This window comes from Caretta caretta, chromosome 2 (genome assembly GCF_965140235.1).
Source record: "Caretta caretta isolate rCarCar2 chromosome 2, rCarCar1.hap1, whole genome shotgun sequence".
In the NCBI taxonomy this organism is placed as follows: Eukaryota; Metazoa; Chordata; order Testudines; family Cheloniidae; genus Caretta; species Caretta caretta.
In genome coordinates this window covers 175,895,745-175,917,905 of record NC_134207.1, presented here as the reverse complement: position 1 = coordinate 175,917,905, position 22,161 = coordinate 175,895,745, and the positions used below count along the sequence as shown (strand labels likewise).

Sequence of the window (22,161 nt, the reverse complement as noted above, 5' to 3'; positions counted from 1 at the left end):
ATGTATGGTTTTAATTTTCTTGGATTTCTGTGGATGCTTGTGCTCCCACAACCTATGCCCCTGATTCAGTAAATGCCTCTTGTTAGAGGACAAGGTGAGTGAGGTAATATCTTTTATTGGACCAACTTCTGTAGGTGAGAGAGACACACTTTCAAGCTTACACAGAGCTCTTCTCTGGGTCTGGTAAAGGTACTCAGAGTGTCACAGCTAAATACCCGGTGGAACAGACTGTTTAGCATAAGTAGTTAACACATATTGTAAGAGACCATTCAAGGTGAAGTGGCCAGTTAACACCTCTGCAGTCATAGGGCAAAAAAGGGGGGATAGTGGGCCACAGAGAGATGTAATAAACCATAAATCCCATCTCTTTATTCAGTCCATGATTTTTAGTGTCTAGCAGCATTATGAATTTAAGCTCCCAGGCTTGTCTTTCGAAAGTGTGTGCAGGTTCCCTATGAGGATGAGGACTGAGATGTCAGATATGGAGTGATTGTTTTGTGAAAAGTGTTCACCCATGGGTGAATATGGTGTTTTTGTCTTTTTATCGTTTTCCTGTGTGAGTTTATTTGAGATGTGGTGATTTTCTGGTTTTACCCACATAGTTGTTACTGGGGCATTTAGTGCACCGGATGAAATACACCGCATGTTGTGATAGGCACTTGTAGGACCCATGGATCTTGAAAGGTATGTTGTGGAGGTGGGTATCTATCATTGTGGCAGTGGAATAATTTCTTTTCTTGTTGCACGCAGATGATGAAGAAGTTTCCATTAGTGCAGATCCTGAGTCAGCTGAACTGCAGGAAAGCCCTGTGAACAGTGCTGCAGAGGAAATCCTTGGTGAGCCTCCCTGCACCGACACAGTGACCTCAGAAAGTACAGCTCCAGAGCAGCTAAATGGATGCAATGTGAATGGTGTCAATGTTGATAGCCCTGGGGAAGTCAACCAGAACAGCTTAAATGAAGAGCGAGCAGGAAATAGGGAGGTTGATGCAGGGCCAGCAGATGCTATTGAGTCCTTGGAATCCATCCCAGGGGAAGTGCTGCCTTCCCTGAGCGCTATGGACCTCTCTGAGCAACTGGCTCTGCTGGCTTGCCCGCCTCCTCTGGAGACTGAAGTTAGGGAAAATAATAAAGTCAATTCTGTTACTCAGGGACACGACGACTTCTTTACCAGCATAGAAGCACTAGATATTGATGAGGTGAGTGCAGACATACAGACTGTCAAGGACGTAGAGAAAATTCAGGATGAGGAAGGGGCTTCAGCCCAGGAGGAGGAAGACAATAAGCTGCAGCTAAGAACAGGGAAGAGGAAAAACAGGCCCTGCTCCCTGCCTGTGTCTGAACTGGAGACGGTGATCGCATCAGCGTGTGGTGAGCCTGAGACCCCTCGCACACACTACATACGGATCCACAATCTGCTTCACAGCCTGCCCTCAGCACAGATGAGTAGCGATGGAGAGGAGGAGCAGGGAGGCGGCGAGAATGACGAAGAGTCGACAGTCAAGGAAGCATCAGAGAAGGATGTGGTTAGCGAGTCTGAGACGCTAGCGGCAGATCCTCCTCCTGAAAGTGGAACTGATGAGTATTTCAGCCGGGGGACTGTGCCCCGCAGCACCTCGATTGAGCACCTTTCAGACTTAAATGAGCAGCTGTTGGATGGGGAACATCCCATGACTGGAAGCGAGAGTGAATCAAGTTCCAGACCGTATGGGGACAATGAGTGCGACACCTCTTGCTACAGCACATCCTGCTACAGTACGTCCTGCTACAGTACGTCTTGCTACAGCACGTCCTGCTACAGCCCGTCCTGTTACGACAGTAACAATCGCTTTTCCAGCCATACCCGTTTCTCCTCTGTTGACAGTGCAAAGATTTCTGAGAGCACGGTCTTTTCCTCACAGGATGATGAGGAAGAGGAAAACAGTGCCTTTGAGTCAGTGCCAGATTCAGTGCAAAGCCCTGAACTGGACAGGGAGCAAGTGGATGTCTCCGCCCAGTGGCCAGATGAACTCGTAGCTCATGGTGGGAATCCACAAAGAGCAACAGAAACTCTAGAGTCCCCAGTAGCAGGTCCGAGCAACAGAAGAGAAGGTTAGATTCTGAGATTCAATATGCAGAACAACCTTGATTATCTGGATGTCAGCAGAGGCATTAGATAATCGAAGTTGCAGATAAAAAAGGAATTCTCAGTATTATTAATAAATATATGGGAGACGTGACCTGTATTAGGTATTGGGGGGGTTGGATAATTGAGGCTGTGCTGAAAAAAACAAATCAGAGATCAGCATTTCTATCGTCAGTTTCTGTTAAATAGTATAATAATAAATCAAGCATCTTACACATCAGGTCAAAATTAGGATCACCAGTTCTACCAGTCTGACCCTTCTTCCAAGGGATTTTTCAGTGTTACATATCTTGTGTGCTACCGTGTGTCTTACAAGTGACAAGAAGATCTGTGTGTGTTTATGAAGGGGCAGATCCTGAACTGGTGTAAATCAACTGATTTACAGCAACTGAGGATCTGGCCCAATATGTGTGTGTATGTAATATATATACAATCCATACACACAGAGAGTATATTATGGAGAAGTCCTAGTATTTTCTAGTTTAGGTTGAGTCCACTTTCTGTTATAAACCCAATTTACTAACCTTGTCCCCCTACATTCACCCAAATCAACCTCAGATTTCACTTGCGACAGATCGTATTTCCTTGGATGCATAACTATCAAATACAGTTCCTATCACCACATGTCTCTGTAGGTATACTGCATATAGAGATATATTGTTGTCTGTTTATGCTGTCATCATAGTTGTTTAGTTCTTTTTATTCTTGGACACTTCAATTCCTTGTGTTCAGTTCCTCCCTGGCGTCACTCAGTTTACTCCAGTGAGTTCAATCACTTGTCTTTTCTTCAGCTTGTGTACTGGTTATTTGAGACTGAAGAAGTACAGGTTCAGATGCTTGGCTACAGCCACAGAGTGTGCAGGAAAGGGGAAAAGAGGGGTTGTAAAGGTAGTCCTTGGGTCCCCCAATCTTGTGCTAGAATGTTCCTCCAGCCTGAGTTACACTAGCTGCTCACCATGGCTGCACGAGGGATCACCGGCCCCAGCCATACCATCCTTCCCCCAGCCACATCCCCTACTCCAACAGAAATAGCAGCGGTGCATGAGTCACTGTGCCACCAGAGGATCTCCCTACCCTGGCATGGTCCTGGATATGCCAGTTTTGGGCCTCCTTCCAAACATTTATGTACTGCATACCCTTAATTATTTGCTCTGTAGTGCAGGATCTAGTCCAAAGAATCAAAATTCCCAGAACTACACAGCAACAGAGATGAGAGAAACACTCAGTAACATGGGCACTCTTCACTGTACATGAGGCTCTTTTGGTATAGACAGTATTCGTGTGTGTGTGTGTGCAGAAGGGTGCACGTGTGGCTTTTTTATTTGTTTTGTGGTGTGTGTACATACAGAGAAAGAGAACAGAGTTTGTGCCCTCATAAAAATGGATTCAGCAGTACTCTGATATTAAGCTTCAGATTTCTGGAGATGTCCCTTGAGTATATTTAAAGGGCACTGTAGAATGTTCACTGTGGCTTTACTTTTGCTAGTAGAGAGAGAATACAAGAGAAGGACAGCATTACTGGTTAGTTCACCATGTTCTTCTAATATTGTGTGAGATGTTTCAATAGTTGATCACATTGTTTAATTTATTTGGTGGTTATTAAAAGTACAGTAGATATGGTCGCCTTCATCTGCTCCAGGTGACTGACACCCCATGCTTCAGCTGGCTTGACGTAACTAACTTGACTAGGGGGAGTCAATTATGGTGAGGTAAGTAAAGAAATGCAGATTGATAATCTGGCAATTGGTGACAACTGTAGCAACAGGAAAATTTAACCATTATTACAGATGTGTTTGCAGCACTGCATAGTAATTTAAAATAATTCTACTTTGTATTCAAAGAGGGGGGACATGTAAGTGTGAGATGTGTCTATACACTTATTAGAGGCTTTAATGAAGACATTTCAGAGGGGTGTGATATCATCAGAGCACCCAGGTGCGTGTGTAACTTTACCTACATTTTGTCCAGGTAATTTTTTTCATTAGTGAATGGTGCAAGTTTTTTTGTTTTGTTTTTTTTACAAAAAAAAAGTGTATTAAATTCACATATAAAATTCCCTTCTGCCTTTCCATGTAACATTTATATTCCACATATTGGCAGTTTAAGGGGGAATATATTTTAGATAACTTTTTTTAATTTATACTTAGATGGCAAGATATAGCTCGTTTTTATAGAGTGGTAAGATTTAGACATGAAAGGTGGCTAAACCAATCAACATTATTTGTATGGTTCTGTCCTGTTTTTCTTTTTTTAAATACAGTGGTATAATTTTCTGGCAATATCACAAGCATTAAAGACCACTTTGTTTCTAAGCTTACCTTGGATTTTAACTGTATCTGTTTTATACCCGTGGTAAATTATTTATGCTTTCTGGAGTTGAAGGTTTCAGTAGGAAAACTATTGTCACGCAGCTTGAAAAAGTGACCAGCAGTGGGAAACAGTATATAATTCTCAAAAAGAAAAGGAGTACTTGTGGCACCTTAGAGACTAACCAATTTATTTGAGCATAAGCTTTCATGAGCTACAAAGATTTTAAGAAAGGACTGGGGCAAATATTCTCTGAATTCTAGTACCCATGAAGTGCAAAAGTATGGGTTCCAAGTGCTCACATTCAGTTCTAACATAAGGAATAATGTGTCCTCCACACAATAAGGTTGTAGTTCCTGAAAGGATTCTAGTGACGTCACAAATGCTGAGTAATTTATTCACATCACCAGGACACCAGGATGGATATATGTACAGTTTTCATTTGGATGTATGTATATAGGTACATATTTGATACAATACAGTGTTCAAAAAATCTTCCTCTGCCTCATCTACAGTATCTCTCAGCCTCTTCTTCTCTTTCTGTACTTCAGGTCTCCCCCCTCTTTATCTCAGGTTCCTTCTTTCCTGTGTCTTCTTATCTTTTGCTCCCCTCACCCCACCTCTCTCCTATGTTTTTGGTCCTTCTCTCACTCTCCCCACCTTCCACTCAAACTTGACAGTTTGAATTTTGAACTGTTTATATTCTAGTTTCCATGACTTTAAAAGTACAGCAGATGCATGCCTTCTGCATTGCAGGGACTGCAAAATCCTGCCACACCACTTCACATACACTCTTGTGGATTTGCTCTAAAGGAGGCTTTTGCAATAGCAAAGAAAGTAGCTCTCGGCATTTAGCTGGAGTGAATGCAAGGTTGGAGCTGGGATTTTTGTATGGTCCTTCCAAGTTCCTGCAGGAACTCCCAAAACCCTGCACTTGGTAGCATTTATGAAGTACTTCTCAGACATCAATCCTGATTCTCCTCACTTACATTGGTGTAAATCTAGAATAAATGAGTCCAGAATCTATCCCATCATTTCTTATTATGTGCTCAAGCCCAAGATCGGATCCTTGTCTGCATTATTTTAATAATTCTTTGCCATGTAAGTTAGTAAAACCATGCCTGGACATATGAATAAGCCATAGCAGCTAATACACCAGGTGGTTGTCTGCCCTGTTTTTTTGGTTTGTTTGTTTGTTTTTGTTGGGTTTTTTTTTTCAGTTCTTTTAGTAACTTGTTTTACAGTAGTGCATTTTAAACCACTTTTTGCCAAAACACTGAATGAATATGAATATCTTGAATATCTTGTCCATAGGTGATTGTCCTTTACTCCATAATTCTCAGCCAGTCAGCCAGCTTCCTTCCCTGAGGCCTGACCACCATCACTATCCAACTATTGATGAGCCTCTTCCACCAAGTAAGCTTTAGTTTTTTAAATGTATTATTTTTTTCAACCTTTCCTGTTAACCTAAAACAGTGTACAGGTCAGTATGTCTCTAAATAATCTCCTCATCCCCTGCATCCACCTTGTTCCAAACCCACTTAATGTGCCCTTTTATTTTCCTTATTTGGTCCTTACTGTAGGTGTCACCATGTCATCTTGGGCAAGACACACAACTGCTCTATGCCTCAGTTTCCCCATCTATACAATGGGGATAATAACACTTCAGTGTCTCAGAGGAGTGTTGTGAGGTGGTAAAAGTGTTTTGAGCTCCTCCAATGAAAGGCTGTGTGTATTGTAAGGGCAAAGTAGTCTTATTGTCTTTAATGTTTGTCCTCTAGCCTAATCGTTGCATCCCTGTGGCACATTATGGGTATGTCTACACAGAGTCTCAGAGCCCAGGTCAAGTGTGGTGGGCTTGCGGAGCTCATGCTGTGGGGCTAAAAGTAGTAATGTAGACAACTGGGTTCAAGCTGTAACCCTGCAAGCCTGAATCAATTGACCTGGGCTCTGAGTCTTACTGCCATGGGTAATTTTTTGCTGTGTAGACATACCCTGTGTCAGCTTCAAAGACAGCTTGGGATGCTGTCTTGTCCTTGCAGCCTTGCTTGCAATGCCAGGCATTCTCAAAATCAGGATTCTCTTTTGAAAAATTGAGACAGGTAGCAATTCTTAATCAGAGTGATAAGAGGAGAAGACAGGGACAAGGTAGGTCACATTCTAGTGATGTCACATTTCAATTGCAGTGCCCCCTCTAAAGGTTAATGTGAGGGTCTCTGCTCTGAAGCAGAGTGACTGACGTATGGACCTACAGCTCTCTCTATCCGAATGTTTTTGTGCTTCCATATAAGAGCACTTCTGCACTTTACTGGGGAGGATTTCATAGCTTTTAACTTTTTGCATTAGCGTTATTTGTCCAGTAGAGCGCACTCTCTGCCCTACAACACATAGTGTATCATCTTTCGAGTTTAGCACATGATTTAACAGGAAAAAATGCTCAGCATCTTGAAAACTAACCAGGCTTAAAAACAAATCTATTTTCTTCTGAGGCTGAGTAAAGAATGTAGCTATTTGGCCTATGGTGTCCTTAATTAAAAAAAATCATTTATGCACCAAGTTGTTAGTATTTCCTAAACTGAAAATTCCACTCGATGCTGGCATCAGTTATACAGTAGTGGTGAATGATCCAACTGCCTTCAGCCCCATGAAGTCTTATTAGGGGCACTGTGTGGCCTACCAGTGAATGATGAATTAGGAACAATTACATCTGTAATAAGTAAATATTTCTCTTCCCCCTAATCTTACCTCACCACTTTGTGAAGGGGAGAAATTTCCAGCTACACTACCTATTAATAGGACACTGACAGCAACCATGCAAATGAAATTTACTCTAATCCGTGCACTGATCGGAGACATTCAAGTTCAGCCCTATGGCTTGATTAATACATTCCACCTCCCTTTTAACACCAGCCTCAAAAGGTAAGTAGTTGCTCCTAAAGAAGGCAATTATGATGGAGTTTAATCTACACAAAAGCAAAAGTACAATCATCTGATAGTAATATTTATTTAATAATGCACCCATTATTTTGATATCTACACTATATCCTACTTGTAATACATGTAAAGTATTTTGTCCCTGAATATATCCCTCTTCAGTGTGCAGTTGCCACATGAATTTTTGGTAAAGAAATTGAATTAAATAATTCCTCAGTTAATATCCATGCAATTCCCAGTACAATCTATGACATTTTTAAAGCCCATGAGAAGTACAAACTGAGGTCTGATCTGAAGATTTTTCTTTTTCTAGTGTTGCAGAAAGACCCTTTTCCCTTGCTTACCACAACTAAATCACTCTTAAATATGAGAGAGAGAGAGAGAGAGAGAGAGAGACGTGGCAGAGGCAGCTCCAGCCAGGCCAACATGCCATGTTCGGAGGGCAAATTCCACGCCTGCCCGAGACACGCAGTTTGGGGGAGGGACAATGCCCCTCATGCTCCTCCCAAACCACACCCATGGAGAGAGATTATTCATTTTGATCAGGTTTACAGTGAACAATGTTGAGAGCTTCTAAAAGGAGGAGACGCCAGAATCTGTCCATAGTTATGGTTGAAGATCATTTCCCATCATTACAAGAACAATATCGACTGAACCTTAACATTCCCATAGCCAAATCCATGTGCCTGAAATCACATGCCAGATTTTAGCTCATGGTAGAATATTTTGTGAGGTTTCAGGAAAATCAGTTAAAGGCTTTTGGGAGACATGTAGATTCAAAAAGTGAGGTGGTTTTCCTCTTGTAGTCAGTCTTGCTTGATCATAGCACCAAAACAATTTGACTTCAAAATTTAGTTTATTCTGTTAGTCCTGATGAGAACTTTTTCTTTGACTGAGCTGCACCACTTAGAAGATCTACCACAGACAGGGATGTAAAGAGTAGCAAGGTGACTTTGTCCCTCCGGGGTTGTGGGTCTGCCAGGGACAGGTTTGGCTCATGGTGTAAGTAAGAGCAGCCTCAGAGGCTGCTGTAATGTACATAGGGCTGCAGTGGTCCCAAAGGGCCATCTGGCAGCCCAGGATAATTGGAGTGCAGAGCACGGTGACCTCACCGTCTCCTGATCCCAGGCTATCTCCTGGTGTGCCCCTGCTCTGAAGTTATAAGGTGTAGGGCCATAATGTCAGCCCTATACTGCCCAGAGAAACCCTCTGCTAAGGGGTAATTCCCACATGTGGTGATCTGGCTGGTTTTTGGACCCTTTATATCATTGGAGCAACATAAAGGGGCTGGGACGGAGCTCAAAATCATGGCCTCTGTCTATTTGTCAGTCTATGCATTTATCTGTGCAGCCATCCATTCATCTTACCACAAATTCTGTGTTGTATGCCATTTGAATTACTTACTCCCCTGTGTGATGGTAATGCTGCGTGGGAGGGAAATAAATGCCCATCAACCAACTGTGAGTTTTGTTTATATGTTGGCAAGGAATAGTCACATCAGCGCACACAACTCTCTCAGGCCAGATGCTGTAGCACAAGGCTCTGACCCGTGCCCTACAAGACAATGACGTCCCGCAGATATATTCTCATACACTCTCCTTGAACTTTCACTGTGTCTCCTTTATCCTGACCTGATGTTTCCACTGTGACCTCAAGCACTGGACACATCCAGCTGCTGCTAGGTTTGACTGGATGCTTTCTGCTCAGAGGCTGGATTACCATTGTAGACACATTGTAACATGCTTTCTTCAGGCAGTGTGACATTCGGTTTGGTTTGTGGGTAACACCTACCTTAATGCATTCTGTGTAACATTGTTTTTGCTGAGGTGTGAATGTATGTGTGGTTGGCGTTAGCAGGAGTACAGAATGTGAACTGATATGTCTCAAGGAGATATTAACTGTTATCTGGGAATTTAGGGTTCTTCAACAGGCCCTGACTGACCAACGTCCTTCAAGAGTCCCTATAGGCTGGTTTCAATGGAGGACACATCATTGCCTAGGGTTTACGGATTATACACAGAGTCATGATTTTGTTCAGATTGTTATCTGGGTGCTCCAATCTGGAGTGTTGGGTGCTGGTTAGCCTTTGCCCAGACCCCCACTCAGGTACCCACATGGATAACAAAGGTATTTTTAATAACATTATAAGGCATGGCACCTTAGCTCTGGCCAGCACCGTCTATCTCCTTACTAATCAGGCACAGTGTTTGGGGGAAGGTAGCTGGTTGCAGGGAGTTGGATTCCAGATGCAGTAGGAGGAAACACAGCTCTCTGTTGCTTTTGGAGGGTATGAGGGAAGGTTCACAAAGAACCCAGAACCCCTGGTCCTAAGGTGGAACACAGAGCCACAGAGGGGAAAAAAGTGGACTTTACCACTCTTGGGGGTACAGATGTGCTCCAGGAGGGGGAATATATATTACTGTACAGCTATGTCATCAGCTGATGGATCTTTGTGTAACAATAGTGTAGTTAGCAGATCAAATTTGTGCAACTTCACTCAAAAAATTCTAAGGTTTTTTATGTAGAATTTGATTAGCTCATTCACTTCTTAAATTTCCTCTTATTCCTAACACCTTTACCAGTGCTCTTGATGCTTTTAACTACCAGTGTATTTCATGCAAGCCAACAAGCAGCCATCAGATGGGTATGGGCTTTTGGTTACACTTCTGGTCAACTTGGACGTAATTTTAACAAGAGACATGAGGGTGGAAGGCTCAGTATCTTGTTACCAATTTCCTCAGCTATCTGGTCCTTATTAGAGTGGTAGATTTAAAAAATAAAAAATGTATGTCCAACCAGTCTGTGATGAGTTTTAGGTAGAGGGCCTTACGCTGCTCTGAGTAATCCTTCTGAAAGCTTAAAAAAAAACCACTATCAAGTTTATTCTGAAACATAACAAAAAAAGTGAACATAGGACTTGCCACACCAGATTAAATCACTGGTCCACCAAGCCTAGCATCCTGGCTACCAGTAGCCAATTCCTTATGGTTTTCCCATCTACTATGAACAGAGCCAGTTGTGCAATGCTGTATGTAAGAGTTACATGGGGAAATTTTTATGTTCTAAAGCATGTAATTTGATTACTCACCTCAAGAAGCAGAACTATAAGAGGCATTAATGGTTATAGAATTATCCAGTCCCTTTTAAAAATAGTCACTGTGTCTCACTCATTATTGATGGCCTGTGGCAATGAATTCCACAGGGTGACTGTAGGCTCTGTGTGAAGTAATATTTATGTATTTATGTATACTACACATACAACAAACCTGTGGAACTTACTGCTGTGGCCAAAAATATAAACGGGTTCAAAAAAAGAACGGGACGGAGGATACCTCCTTCAACGGCTATTAGTCTAGCCATGATGGTCAGGGATGCGACCCCGTGCTCGGACAACCCTACACTTCTGACTATCATAAGCTGGGAGTGGAAGACATGGTATATCACTCCTTAATTGCTCTGTTCTGTACACTCCCCTGCAGTTCTGGTACTGGACACTGTTCGAGACAGGATACTGGGCAAGATGGACCATTGGTCTGACCCAGTTTGCCAGCTCAGATGTTCGTGTGTATGTATGTACACATGTATCTCATGAGCATCTAGGCTTTCTGAAATTTCTCAAACTGATGGCTTTCTTTTTTAATACTAGACTGGGAAGCTCGGATAGACAGCCATGGAAGGGTATTTTATGTGGATCATGTGAATCGAACCACAACATGGCAGCGCCCCACAGCAGCAGCCACTCCAGACGGAATACGCAGATCTGGTTCAATCCAACAAATGGAGCAGCTCAATCGGCGGTGAGTAATTCTGGACTGAAATTCCAAACCACCACCACAACGAAAATGTTCTAGTTAAGAGAAATGGTACTCATGTTATTCCAAACCAGCATCTGAAATGTTCCTGAAATGACTAAAACGTTCAACATAAATAAGCTATGAGATATATTTGAAGGTACAATGTTGAATAACAATTAGCAGGTCAGAACCTACTGCTGGTGCATGGTTAGCATCTTGCTTTCAAAAAGGTGACATTTTTAGCACTGGCAATTTGGGAGCCCAAAATAAATTGAAACAGTTTTCAGTGCTACTTTCAGGCTGGCTTTACAATGATAAAACACTGTACTTTTTAATTAGTGTTTTATGTAGTGCCATAAGTCCATAAGGTACTTTACAACAGGAGGTGGTGTTTAAAAATAGCAAAGTGCCTGACCAAACAGATTACAGTCTAGAGACGCAAAGTGAACATAGTACATTGCACAGAGTGACGTTCTCAGTCCTCATCCTCAAAGGAAACCTCTACAACACCTTCAAAAGACAAGCCTGGGAACTTAAATACATAAATCCATGTTTTTTAGTGTCCAGCAGAGTTAACAGAGACACTAGTTTTATGGCCCATTGCAACAACGTGTAACACACCCTGCTGCCTACTAATGCTCCTTTTTCCTAGGACTGCTGAAGTTTTAATTGCCCACTTCATTTTAAGTGGTCTCCTACAATGTGTGTGAGCCCCTTATACTTAACCATCTGTCCCACCTTGTATTTCGCTTGGGCACTCTAGTTTCTTTCTCCACACCTGAAGAAAAGGAGCTCTGTGAAGTGCAAAAGCTTGTCCCTTCCTCCAACAAAAGTTGGTCTAATAATGGTTTCCCTTCACTTTTCCTCCCACCACTTATGGGAAGGATCAGTCCAGGTGAGGGTGGGAAGGCAGGATCCTTCAGAGCTTCAGTGTTACCTATGAGAACAGAGAGGACAGATGGTCTGGATGAGAATATGAAGAGAAGTCAAGCAATCAGGCTTTGAGTTCAGGCTTCAGCCCCACAGCTTTGAGGTGCGTCAGCATCCAGACCTCCACTCTGCTCCTCCGGCTGCTACACCTATACACCTACCCCAGTCTTATGGGAGCTATTCAGAGATGAGGTCAGGAAAGCAACAGCTCTAGTTGCTGAGAGCCTCCCTTTGTAATTTTTCCTCCACCAGTGATGCAGGCTGAATGTTATGGATGGTCATACAGTTGGAATTATGTCCCCACTATAGAGCTCTAGTGGTTCCCAAGTGCGGCCAGGTCCATGGATTGCGAAGCACCAACATGTAGCTGTTGACATCAGCAAGGTTGACAAGCTGTGACACAGCATGAATGAGATATTTGTTTGAAATAATGAGTGCTAAGGAGTATCCCACTGAAAGACATTTCAAATCCCTTTGCACAGCTGGAGGAAACCAGAAACACTTCCTTAAAATGAATCCTGAGAGAGGGAGTCTCCCTCCAAATGAGGGAACTTTATCACTGATAGCAATGTCTGTTCAACTACTACTCTACACACACAGATTTGTTACAGTTTCCTTTGTTTCTTTGCATTTCAGATTGAATGGAGGGGAGAAGAGTAAAAGAAATAAATAGCTGGGCAATAAACTTCCACTATTACCTCAGAAAACATTTTCTTATCCTCTGCCCCTGCTTACTGTAATGATATAGTTTCTTATTTAAATAAGCAAGACTGAAATTGTTATCCTCTGATTATAGGCTTTAAAATGGCATGAAGGTTGGTTTGGGTTTTTCTAGTACTTTAAAAACATCATTTGGGGATCATCAGAGTGCCAAGCTAGGAGACAGAGGGAGCTTCAGTGGTCCTTCTTTCCATGGCAGGAAAATAATATGGGAGTTACTCAGATCCTTTGTAGGGAGAAAATGGTTGCAGATGACAGCCATCAGGGAGTTTTTCTAAGGGCTAACTAGCTTTCTGAAAATGTCTGTTGTGCAAAACAGATCATAACCACAAACAGGTCCATGAGGAATTGTCCTCCTCTTCTCTCCAAACCTATCATGCTGGGCACAGAGTGGGCATTTGACTAGCATATGTAGTTTTGTTTATAGTGGTAAGAACTTGCAATAGTTTGTTTTAATTATAATTTTCCTCAGAAGGTGCCAAGCTACCATATTAAAGAAAAAAGACAGGCATTTCTGGAAACCCCTTGCAGTGAATTGGATAGATGTTGTCCGCAGCCATTAAGGGCCTGTGTAAATTATCGTTTTTTGTTGTGCTGTAACTTGAGTTAATTGATTACCAATTAAGCTGAGCTAATGAATACTATCATAAATTTATTGTAGACAGTCACCATTTGTTCCATGAGGTTCAACTCTCTTGGGTGAGCCACAAACAACCAGAACAAACGTTGGTGAGTGTCTAAACTAGAAATGACAATTGTGTTAGCTAGCTCAGATTAATTGGCAATACCCTTAGGCCATATCTACACTTACAGCTGTGCCGCTGTAAGAGCACTTGTGTAACTGTTATGTTGATGGGAGAGAGCTCTCCTGTCAACATAATAAAACCAGCTCAATGAGTGGCGGTAGCTGTGGTGGTGGGAGACCGTCTTCCGCCGACATAGCGCCGTGCACGCGAACGCTTATGCTGGCAAAACTTATGTTTTTTCACACCCCTGAGCAGCAAAAGTTTTGCCAATATAAGTGCTAGTTTAGACATGGCCTAAGTCAGTGGCTCTCAACCTTTCCAGACTACTGTACCCCTTTCAGGAGTCTGATTTGTCTTGTGTACCCCCAAGTTACACCTCACTTTAAAACTACTTGCTTACAAAACCAGACATAAAAATACAAAAGTGTCACAGCACACCATTACTGAACAATTGCTTACTTTCTCATTTTTTACTGTATAATTATAAAATAAAACAATTGGAATATAAATATAGTACTTACATTTCAGTGTATAGTATGTAGAGCAGTATAAACATTTCATTGTATGAAATTGTACTTTGTACTGACTTTGCTAGTGCCTTTTAAGTAGCCTGTTGTAAAACTAGGCAAATATCTAGATGAATTGATGTACCCCTTGGGAGACCTCTGCATACCCAAGAGGTACATGTTCCCCTGGTTGAGAACCACTGAAGTGACATCCTTGGTTTACATTTTAGTTTTCCATGTTTTCGTATAGTTTGGTTCCTTTCTTGCCACCCATGTTTGGATTAGGATTTGATCATTAATGATTTCATACACTGCAATTAAGCCAATAATACCTTTGCTGCTCATCTGTATATGGGTATTTTTAGCATTTAGGATATATAGTGAGAAGTGGAGGGGATTTTCATTAGTAGCATATTTCTCCTCACTTGATTCCCAGTGGAGACTAAGCACATTACAACTGAGTAATTGTGGAATCCCATGGTTTCTTAGCACAAAAAAGCCATCTGGTAATTCTTTAATCTCTGCTGTAAAAGAGCCCCATTAAGTAAAAATGCTGAATAGACCACCAAGTCTTTAGGAGGCTTCTCTTGTCATGACAATGTTTGTATATGTGTAGCCATGGATATTTCCAAAAATTCCAGCAAAAGGGATACAAATTGGCCATTGCAACAAACTTCACCAATCTGTGTATTTCAGAAGTGGGAAGCAATTTTTATATTTTATGGCTGGGTGAAATAGAGAAATTATCTCTGTCCTGAAACAGGTTTCAAGATTAGCTCATTCAAAAAATTCAGGTAACTTGGATTACCAGTTTGTGAGAAAAACCTTTTCTTAAGCTGTTGTTGAAAACCACTACTTAGGCTTGAATATTATTTTCAACAACCATTTAAAAAAAGTTTTGTTATTGTAGGTCAAACCTCATTGCCTGGAACAGTTTTTGGTAACTCTGCTTGAAAATCCTTTCGCGTTGAAGTAACTGTATACAAAGAGCCTGGATGACAGAATTAAAGTCAGCCTGAACTTTAGCCCCAAACTCAAACAAAATGGAACCCCAAACCTTTTGAGGTTTGAAAAAAAGCTCAGTCTGCTTTCTTTCCACACAAATCTGTTCACCTTCCCACTTCCTAGATTCATCTTGGAGAAGGAGTGGAAATACCAAATATCACTAGGAAAGCTTGCTATTTTCAGCCCTGCCAAAACCACAAAGTATTGGAAATCTAGTTTTTAAAAGGAATGCCTGTGAGTATTCTGTTCCAAGGGCCTAATCCTTCATTCTCTGGGTACTCAGAGATTCCCAATGACTTTATTGGACATTTTGCAGGATTGGGACCTAAAGTCTGGACAAGATCTAGACAAACACCCCTATATTTCTTTATTAGAAGAGTCTTCCTCCTTTACTACAGCACTTCTTGCCTTTCCTCCAGTTACTGAAGCAGTTAACAGCCACCGCTGTTCAAATTACATGGCATGGTTAACAGTCCACTGTGATCTGGTTAAACTGTGCAGCATTTGTGTAACTAGACTTGTCTTTACATGAATAATAATAATAAATTACACACTAGATAATAGTACAGTAAAAACAGCCTCTATTGTGGTTTTTCTAAACCACTCTTTCTTTGACAAATCACTTTGAAAAGGGACCGATTTTCAAATGCATTCCCATAACTTGTGCCCTTTCAAAGTTGTTGTTTTGTTTTTTTAAACACAATTACATGGGCATTTTCTGGTATTTATATAAGACAATTTTACAATATCTAGACCCTCAAAAAAAAGCCTGTTTTTGGCATACAGCTAGCATTACTGTGTAAAGTTTGCCAGCAGGGGATTTTCTAACATCTAATTAAATTGAAGCTACAGTTACCATATATATAAAACTTTTGACTATATTAACTACTTTTTTCTTCTCTACTGTTGCATAAGGGTGTTGTAAAACTCCTACAGTATTGGAGTGGAAAGTTTACTCAATTAGCCTACATTCAAGTGAATAAAAATTTTAAAAGCTTCTTATAAAGTAGGAGGGAAAAAGTAGAGGTAAATTAATGTAATTGTGAAATCTACTATAATAATTTGCTTATAAGGTATATGTTTATCTAAAAACAAAAATCCCCAATTCTCTTACTTTTTTAACCAATTCTAAATGTTATTTATTGAGCTATTAAAAGCTACATTAAAGGAAAACTTGGAATACTGAGAGAAATGAAAACTACTGTGTTAGTCAAGTATAAATCCATTAAATTTTCACCCATTTTCCATAATTTAGCCTAAACTCGAGTAACTTGTTGAGAGTTAATATGCTGTTAGAGATGCTGTCTTTTGAATGGGATGTAAAACCAAGGTCCAGACTACTTGTCTTCAGAGATGTCATGGCACTTTGAAGACATTAACCCCTTGAGTTCAGGCCAAAAAATCCAACTTGGCATAAATGCATATTTAAAAAAAACAAACAGAAAAAAAAAAGAGAAAAATGGAGGGATACTCTTCATAAGTCTGGAGTCATACAGATGAAAGAAAGAAGAACAGAAACTAGGAAAAAAAGAGAGACAAAGAACCTTGGGCCAAAGATCAGATAGAATCAATGAAGCTACATGGATTTATGCCAGGTGGGGATCTGGCCCATTATGAATGCTGAGAGCTAATGAAAATGAGACAACAAAAAGTGTTTAAAAATATCAGAGTGCGGCAGAAGCTAGTTAAAATGATTAAGATAGATATCTATTATTTTTAAAAATATTTCTCATTAAATAATTTAAAATTTGTCACATTCTTGACATACATTATCAGAATCCCAGGCTGGGGCCTGGTCATGAACATAAAGGTTAGAAGCTATGGAGGTTCTCTCACCCCTAGTCTATCAAATGTTCAATGAATGAGTCACCAGTATGGCTACAGCAGGATTGACTTCCCACATTATTTATCTCTGTTTTATAATATATAGAATTAGTACTGTATACTGCATATTTTAAACATAAACACATAAAAGAGAACATCCTTTATGGGACTCAAACCTGCAATGTCATTAACACTCTGGCCCTGATCCAGCAAAGTATTTAAGCACCTGCTTAACTTTAAGCCCAAGAGTAGTCTCACTGAAGTCAAACATGAAATTGCCATAACAGAGAAAAAGGTTTTAAAAGCTTCAGTCCACACCTGCCTCTTCTATCGTCCTCCTTGTTTCCCTCCTTGTTCTCACCGGCTCTGTCCCAGTGCTTAATTTGTAATGAAAGATGCCAGGGCTCAAGCAATTTTTTTACATTCATAACTGATGCAGCAAGCCCAGAGGGCTATGAACTGCCAAGCCCAGAGGTGCCAGGGCTCAGTCCTGGCAAACCCTGGCACAAATTAAACACTGCTCTGTCCCCTCCAACCCTTTCCCTTCAGCTTATCATCACCAAATTCAATCCATACACACACGAAAAAAAAGCATGGAACTAACAGGACATGTCCTGCCCTTATGTTGTTCACTCTACTAGTGTGTTACACCACTTTCCTCTTCCCTGTGTCTGTTTTATCTAATAGATTGTCAGCTCTTCGGGGCAGAGATTGTGCATTATTCTGGGTTTGTACAGTGCCTAGCACAATGAGCCTGTTCTCGGCTGGTCCCTATGCACTACCACAACAAACATGACTAATAATAATGATTAGTAAAAAAAGAAGAAGAATGGTTATGGAGCCAAGGCTGTGAAGTGTTGAACACATTGAGCATACTGCCATTGCAATTGTTGGGAGTTGAGGACACTCAGCACCTCAGAGGATCAGGCCCTGTGTGATTCATTATGTTAACCTATGACAAATTGGGACTTGATTCTTCCCTGCCTTTCACCTTGTATAGTTACTGATCCCTGTGGAATGTGGGTGATTTACACAGGTGCAAGACAGGGAAGACTCAGGCCCATTGGTGCTTTAAAAGTACATGCAGATTTTAGCAATATTTTAATTGTTCAAAAGTATTGATTTTTCCAACTCATTAAGAAAGAGATAGAAAGGCATTTTTGTGAGCAGCAAAATGCTTTGTACCATTATTCCACTAAAACGTATAGCTAAATTACCTTTTTTCTTTCGCACAAAATATGCAGGTATCAAAATATTCAGCGGACTATTGCAACAGAGAGGCCAGAGGATGATGCTATTGTGAACAACAGAGTCGAGAGGCTCTCCATTGGAGGAGGAAGTGACTCTGAGGCAGACTCTTCCCAGCCAAACTCAGGTATGGGAGAGGAAGCTATTACCAGTATGTGGCACTAGATGGCATTCCATTCTGGGAAACAAGAGGGACACACAACAGTGCCCTGATGAAGACTCAGGCTTCAGTACTTTACAGCAGAAATGGCTAAGTGAAAGAAAAGAGTATAGAGCATGAATAGACCCTGAGAAGAAAATAAGCAAGTGTTAGGGGGCTCTTTTAATGAGTCCTTACTTAGACAAAGTGTTTTTACAATAGATTGGGTTTGAATGTTCACATATTATACAGGCAAATGGAGAAAGTGCCTATTTTCTCAAGCTTGCAGTTACAGTAGCTACACTGTTTCATTTTGGTGATAGTATGATTGTGACACAATGGGGGTTGTCAAGTTCCTTCCCCACACTGAACTCTAGGGTACAGATGTGGGGACAGGCATGAAAACCTCCTAAGCTTATTTTTACCATCTTAGGTTAAAACTTCCCCCAGGTACAAACTATTTTCCTTTTTCTCTTGGACTTTATTGCTGTCACCACCAAGCGTCTAACAGATATATAACTGGGAAAGAGCCCGCTTGGAAACGTCTTTCCCCCCAAAATCCTCCCCAAACCCAACACCCCCTTTCCTGGGGAAGGCTTGATAAAAATCCTCACCAATTTACATAGGTGAACACAGACCCAAACCCTTGGATCTTAAGAACAATGAAAAAAGCAATCAGGTTCTTAAAAGAAGAATTTTAATAGAAGAAAAAGTGAAAGAATCACCTCTGTAAAATCAGGATGGTAAATACCTTACAGGGTAATCAGATTCAAAACATAGAGAATCCCTCTAGGCAAAACCTTAAGTTATAAAAAGACACAAAAACAGGAATATCCATTCCATTCAGCACAGCTTATTTTCTCAGCCATTTAAACCAACAGAATCTAACGCATGTCTAGCTAGATTACTAACTAAGTTCAAAGACTCCATTACTTTCTGTTCCCAGCAAATGCATCACACACACAGACAGAGAGCGAGAGACTTTGTTTCTCCCTCCCTCCAGCTTTTGAAAGTATCTTGTCTTCTCATTGGTCATTTTGGTCCGGTGCCAGCGAGGTTATCCTAGCTTCTTAACCCTTTACAGGTGAAAGGGTTTTTTCCTCTGGCCAGGAGGGATTTTAAAGGTGTTTACCCTTCCCTTTATATTTATGACAGGGGTTCATCCAGATCAGCCAGGGTTGTGTTACTGCCGACCTGTAACCTTGGGGGCATCTGTGTAGGTTTGACTCACGCCCCGACACAAGCAGTCTGCTCACAGCACAATTATCTTACCCTGGCTCCCACCAGCATGGTTACTCCTTGCAGGGTGTCATCAACAGTCCCTCGTCTCCTCAAATTTAAAACCATCTCCCCTGCAGTGTCCAGTTCCTCTCACTGGACCTTCACAGAAGTTATTGCATTTGCTGCCTTCAAACAGACAGCGCGCTCATCAGCTTGTTAGTTTGGCTGAGGACCCATACTTCATATTAATGCACTGCACTGATATGGTTCTGTAATAAGATAAGAATAAGTTTATTAACAAAGAAGATAGATTTAAATGATCTCAAGTAAGAATGAAAGAGAGGAAAGATTACAAACAAAACATGCCTTCTCATGACTAAAACTTAATTCTAGCAATTTGCAGTCTTGGTCTAGACAAGGTGGGGGAGGTAATATCTCTTATTGGACCAATTTCTGATGGTGAGAGAGACAAGCTTTTGAGCCACACAGAGCTCTCAAAAGCTTGTCTCTCTCACCATCAGAAGCTGATACAATAAAAGATACTAGCTTACCCACCTTGTCTCTTGACTATCCTGGGACTGACACGGCTACAACTGCCCTGCATACAAGCTTGGTCTAAGCTCATTTCTTACCTATAGTGACTTCAGACTTCAACCCCCATGAGTAAACTTTCTCAATTACAATAGCTCTGATCCCTTGCATCCATCCGGTGATAGCTTATTGCTTCTGCTTATATCTTCCCAAAGTTCTTTGACTCTGTTTCAAGAGGCAGAAAGGTTTCCTGGAGATGCAGCTTCCATCCTCCATGGAGATTGTTAAGTGGTTATCTCCCCGACTTGCTCGGCTAATGGATTTGTTTACCTTTCATGTAAATGTCCTTTTCGTTATGTTTGGTCACACCTTGCTTAATTTACATTGGAAACAGTCAAGCTGGAGAAACAACATTCCTTTGTCTAGAACAGGCTGGGTTTAGGCAGTGTCTGCCACGTACATTTCAGGAACACATTGCAATCACACATCTATAATTCCCTATACATCACCCATACAGACAACACAATAATATTAATAAAAAGAAAAGGAGTACTTGTGGCACCTTTTCTTTTTGCGAATACAGACTAACACGGCTGTTCCTCTGAAACCTGTCAATAATATTAATGACCAGCATGTTACCATTTTGCATATGATACCTTGCACAACACCTTTTAGATACAGATTATGATAACAGCAAGTTGGGGCAATGAGTATGTCAGGTGTGATGAGAGTTATGTACTGTGTGCCCACTTCCAGTTGGCAGTGAGGGGCTTCCTGGGTCACAGTAATTTTGATAGTATGGGCCAAATTTGAAAAGGCCATCCCTCCCGTCTGCATGCAGATCTTGTGCCCATAAAATTTTCATCCACATTTTTGCACCTGCAATTGAACTACAAGTGCAAAGCTGAGTGCTTGTGTCACTAAATGCTTGATTGCAGGTGCAAGTCATATGGGGAGAAACACAAGCACTCAGACTTGCGCCCGCACTTCACTTGGTACACATAAAAAAAATGGGTGTGTATTTAGTTAAACTTGTGCCTGCAACACGGGCAGTCAATACTCAGCCCTTCTGAAAATTCACACCTATAGCAGAGTTGCCACTTAATTATGTCTATTATTACATCTAACACCTCTTTTCCTCCTTCTCCTGTGTTTGCATTCCATTACTGGCTAGTCTTTATTAGCAGGAAATAGCCTGCATGACCTATGGTTCAATTCCTTTTATGTCTCCTGGAAGAGGAAAGCCTATTCAGAGTGAATATTTTTTAAAAAAGCATAGATTAAATAGATTTGTTAAATATTTCGTTTTGTGTATTATTAGCCTGAATCTTTTTCTTTTTCCTTTAAAATCACTATAAGTCATAACCAAACATACTTCACATGATATATAACCACTCTTGCACTCCTTTGTATTGCAATTTTTATGATTCAGTTTAACTGAACTCCTTCTAATAGTTAATTGAGATGAAAATGGTATATGATTTGTGTTCTATTACTACTAATATTACTTGTAATATTAACTTGGATACATATTTACAGTAGACTTACAGTATTACTGTTACATATATACAGTATTACTATGGTTACTTACATAATAAAATATTAAATTAATAATAATGCTGCCAGGAATCACTCACATAAAAGGTGGCTGGATTTGATTTAATATGCCTTTTCTTTCCCTTTTTTTTTAAATAAAAAAGAACCATCACCTGTGGCATGTGCCTTTTTAATGTGTCTTTGCTATATATATATTGTTTGGCTGTGGAGAGAGGAAAAAATGTAGAATTTGGTACCAACTTCTTAATTTAAAGGAAAATCTACAGGGATGCATGAGTGGCCACAAATAAAGGTGCATTGTCATATCCTCAGGTGAAATAAATCGGTTTAACTCCATCGAAGTCAGGAGAGCTATATCACAAAGTCTTTTTTCACAGTCTTAAGTGGACAGAATGATACGGTGTAATTATAGATGGAAAAGTGACTAACAACATTATATTATGTAGTTCTGTATTCATTCTCTTGATGACTTCCACATCAGATTTGTAAGTCAAAAACTGATTTTAGTTTAAAAGCATCAGCGCTGCAAACTGAGCCTAGAGCCCAAAACCTCATGTGTGTTCTTCCCACTCTA

The 22,161-nt window shown here is 40.8% G+C and overlaps 1 protein-coding gene across 7 annotated transcripts in view; it reads left to right on the top strand.

The window, feature by feature from the left end:
- Positions 1–22,161, top strand: part of HECW1 (HECT, C2 and WW domain containing E3 ubiquitin protein ligase 1) — a 359,505-nt gene that overhangs the window by 252,230 nt on the left and 85,114 nt on the right. For 5 of the 7 annotated variants that reach the window (XM_048839115.2, XM_048839112.2, XM_048839114.2 and 2 more), the window contains 4 exons: positions 751–2,091; positions 5,747–5,848; positions 11,013–11,163; positions 18,136–18,266. In XM_048839115.2, the coding sequence (XP_048695072.2) occupies positions 751–2,091; positions 5,747–5,848; positions 11,013–11,163; positions 18,136–18,266 (1,725 nt within the window). The remainder of the gene's footprint in view (positions 1–750; positions 2,092–5,746; positions 5,849–11,012; positions 11,164–18,135; positions 18,267–22,161) is intronic. The other 2 variants (XM_048839117.2, XM_048839116.2) reach the window with 2 other exon arrangements.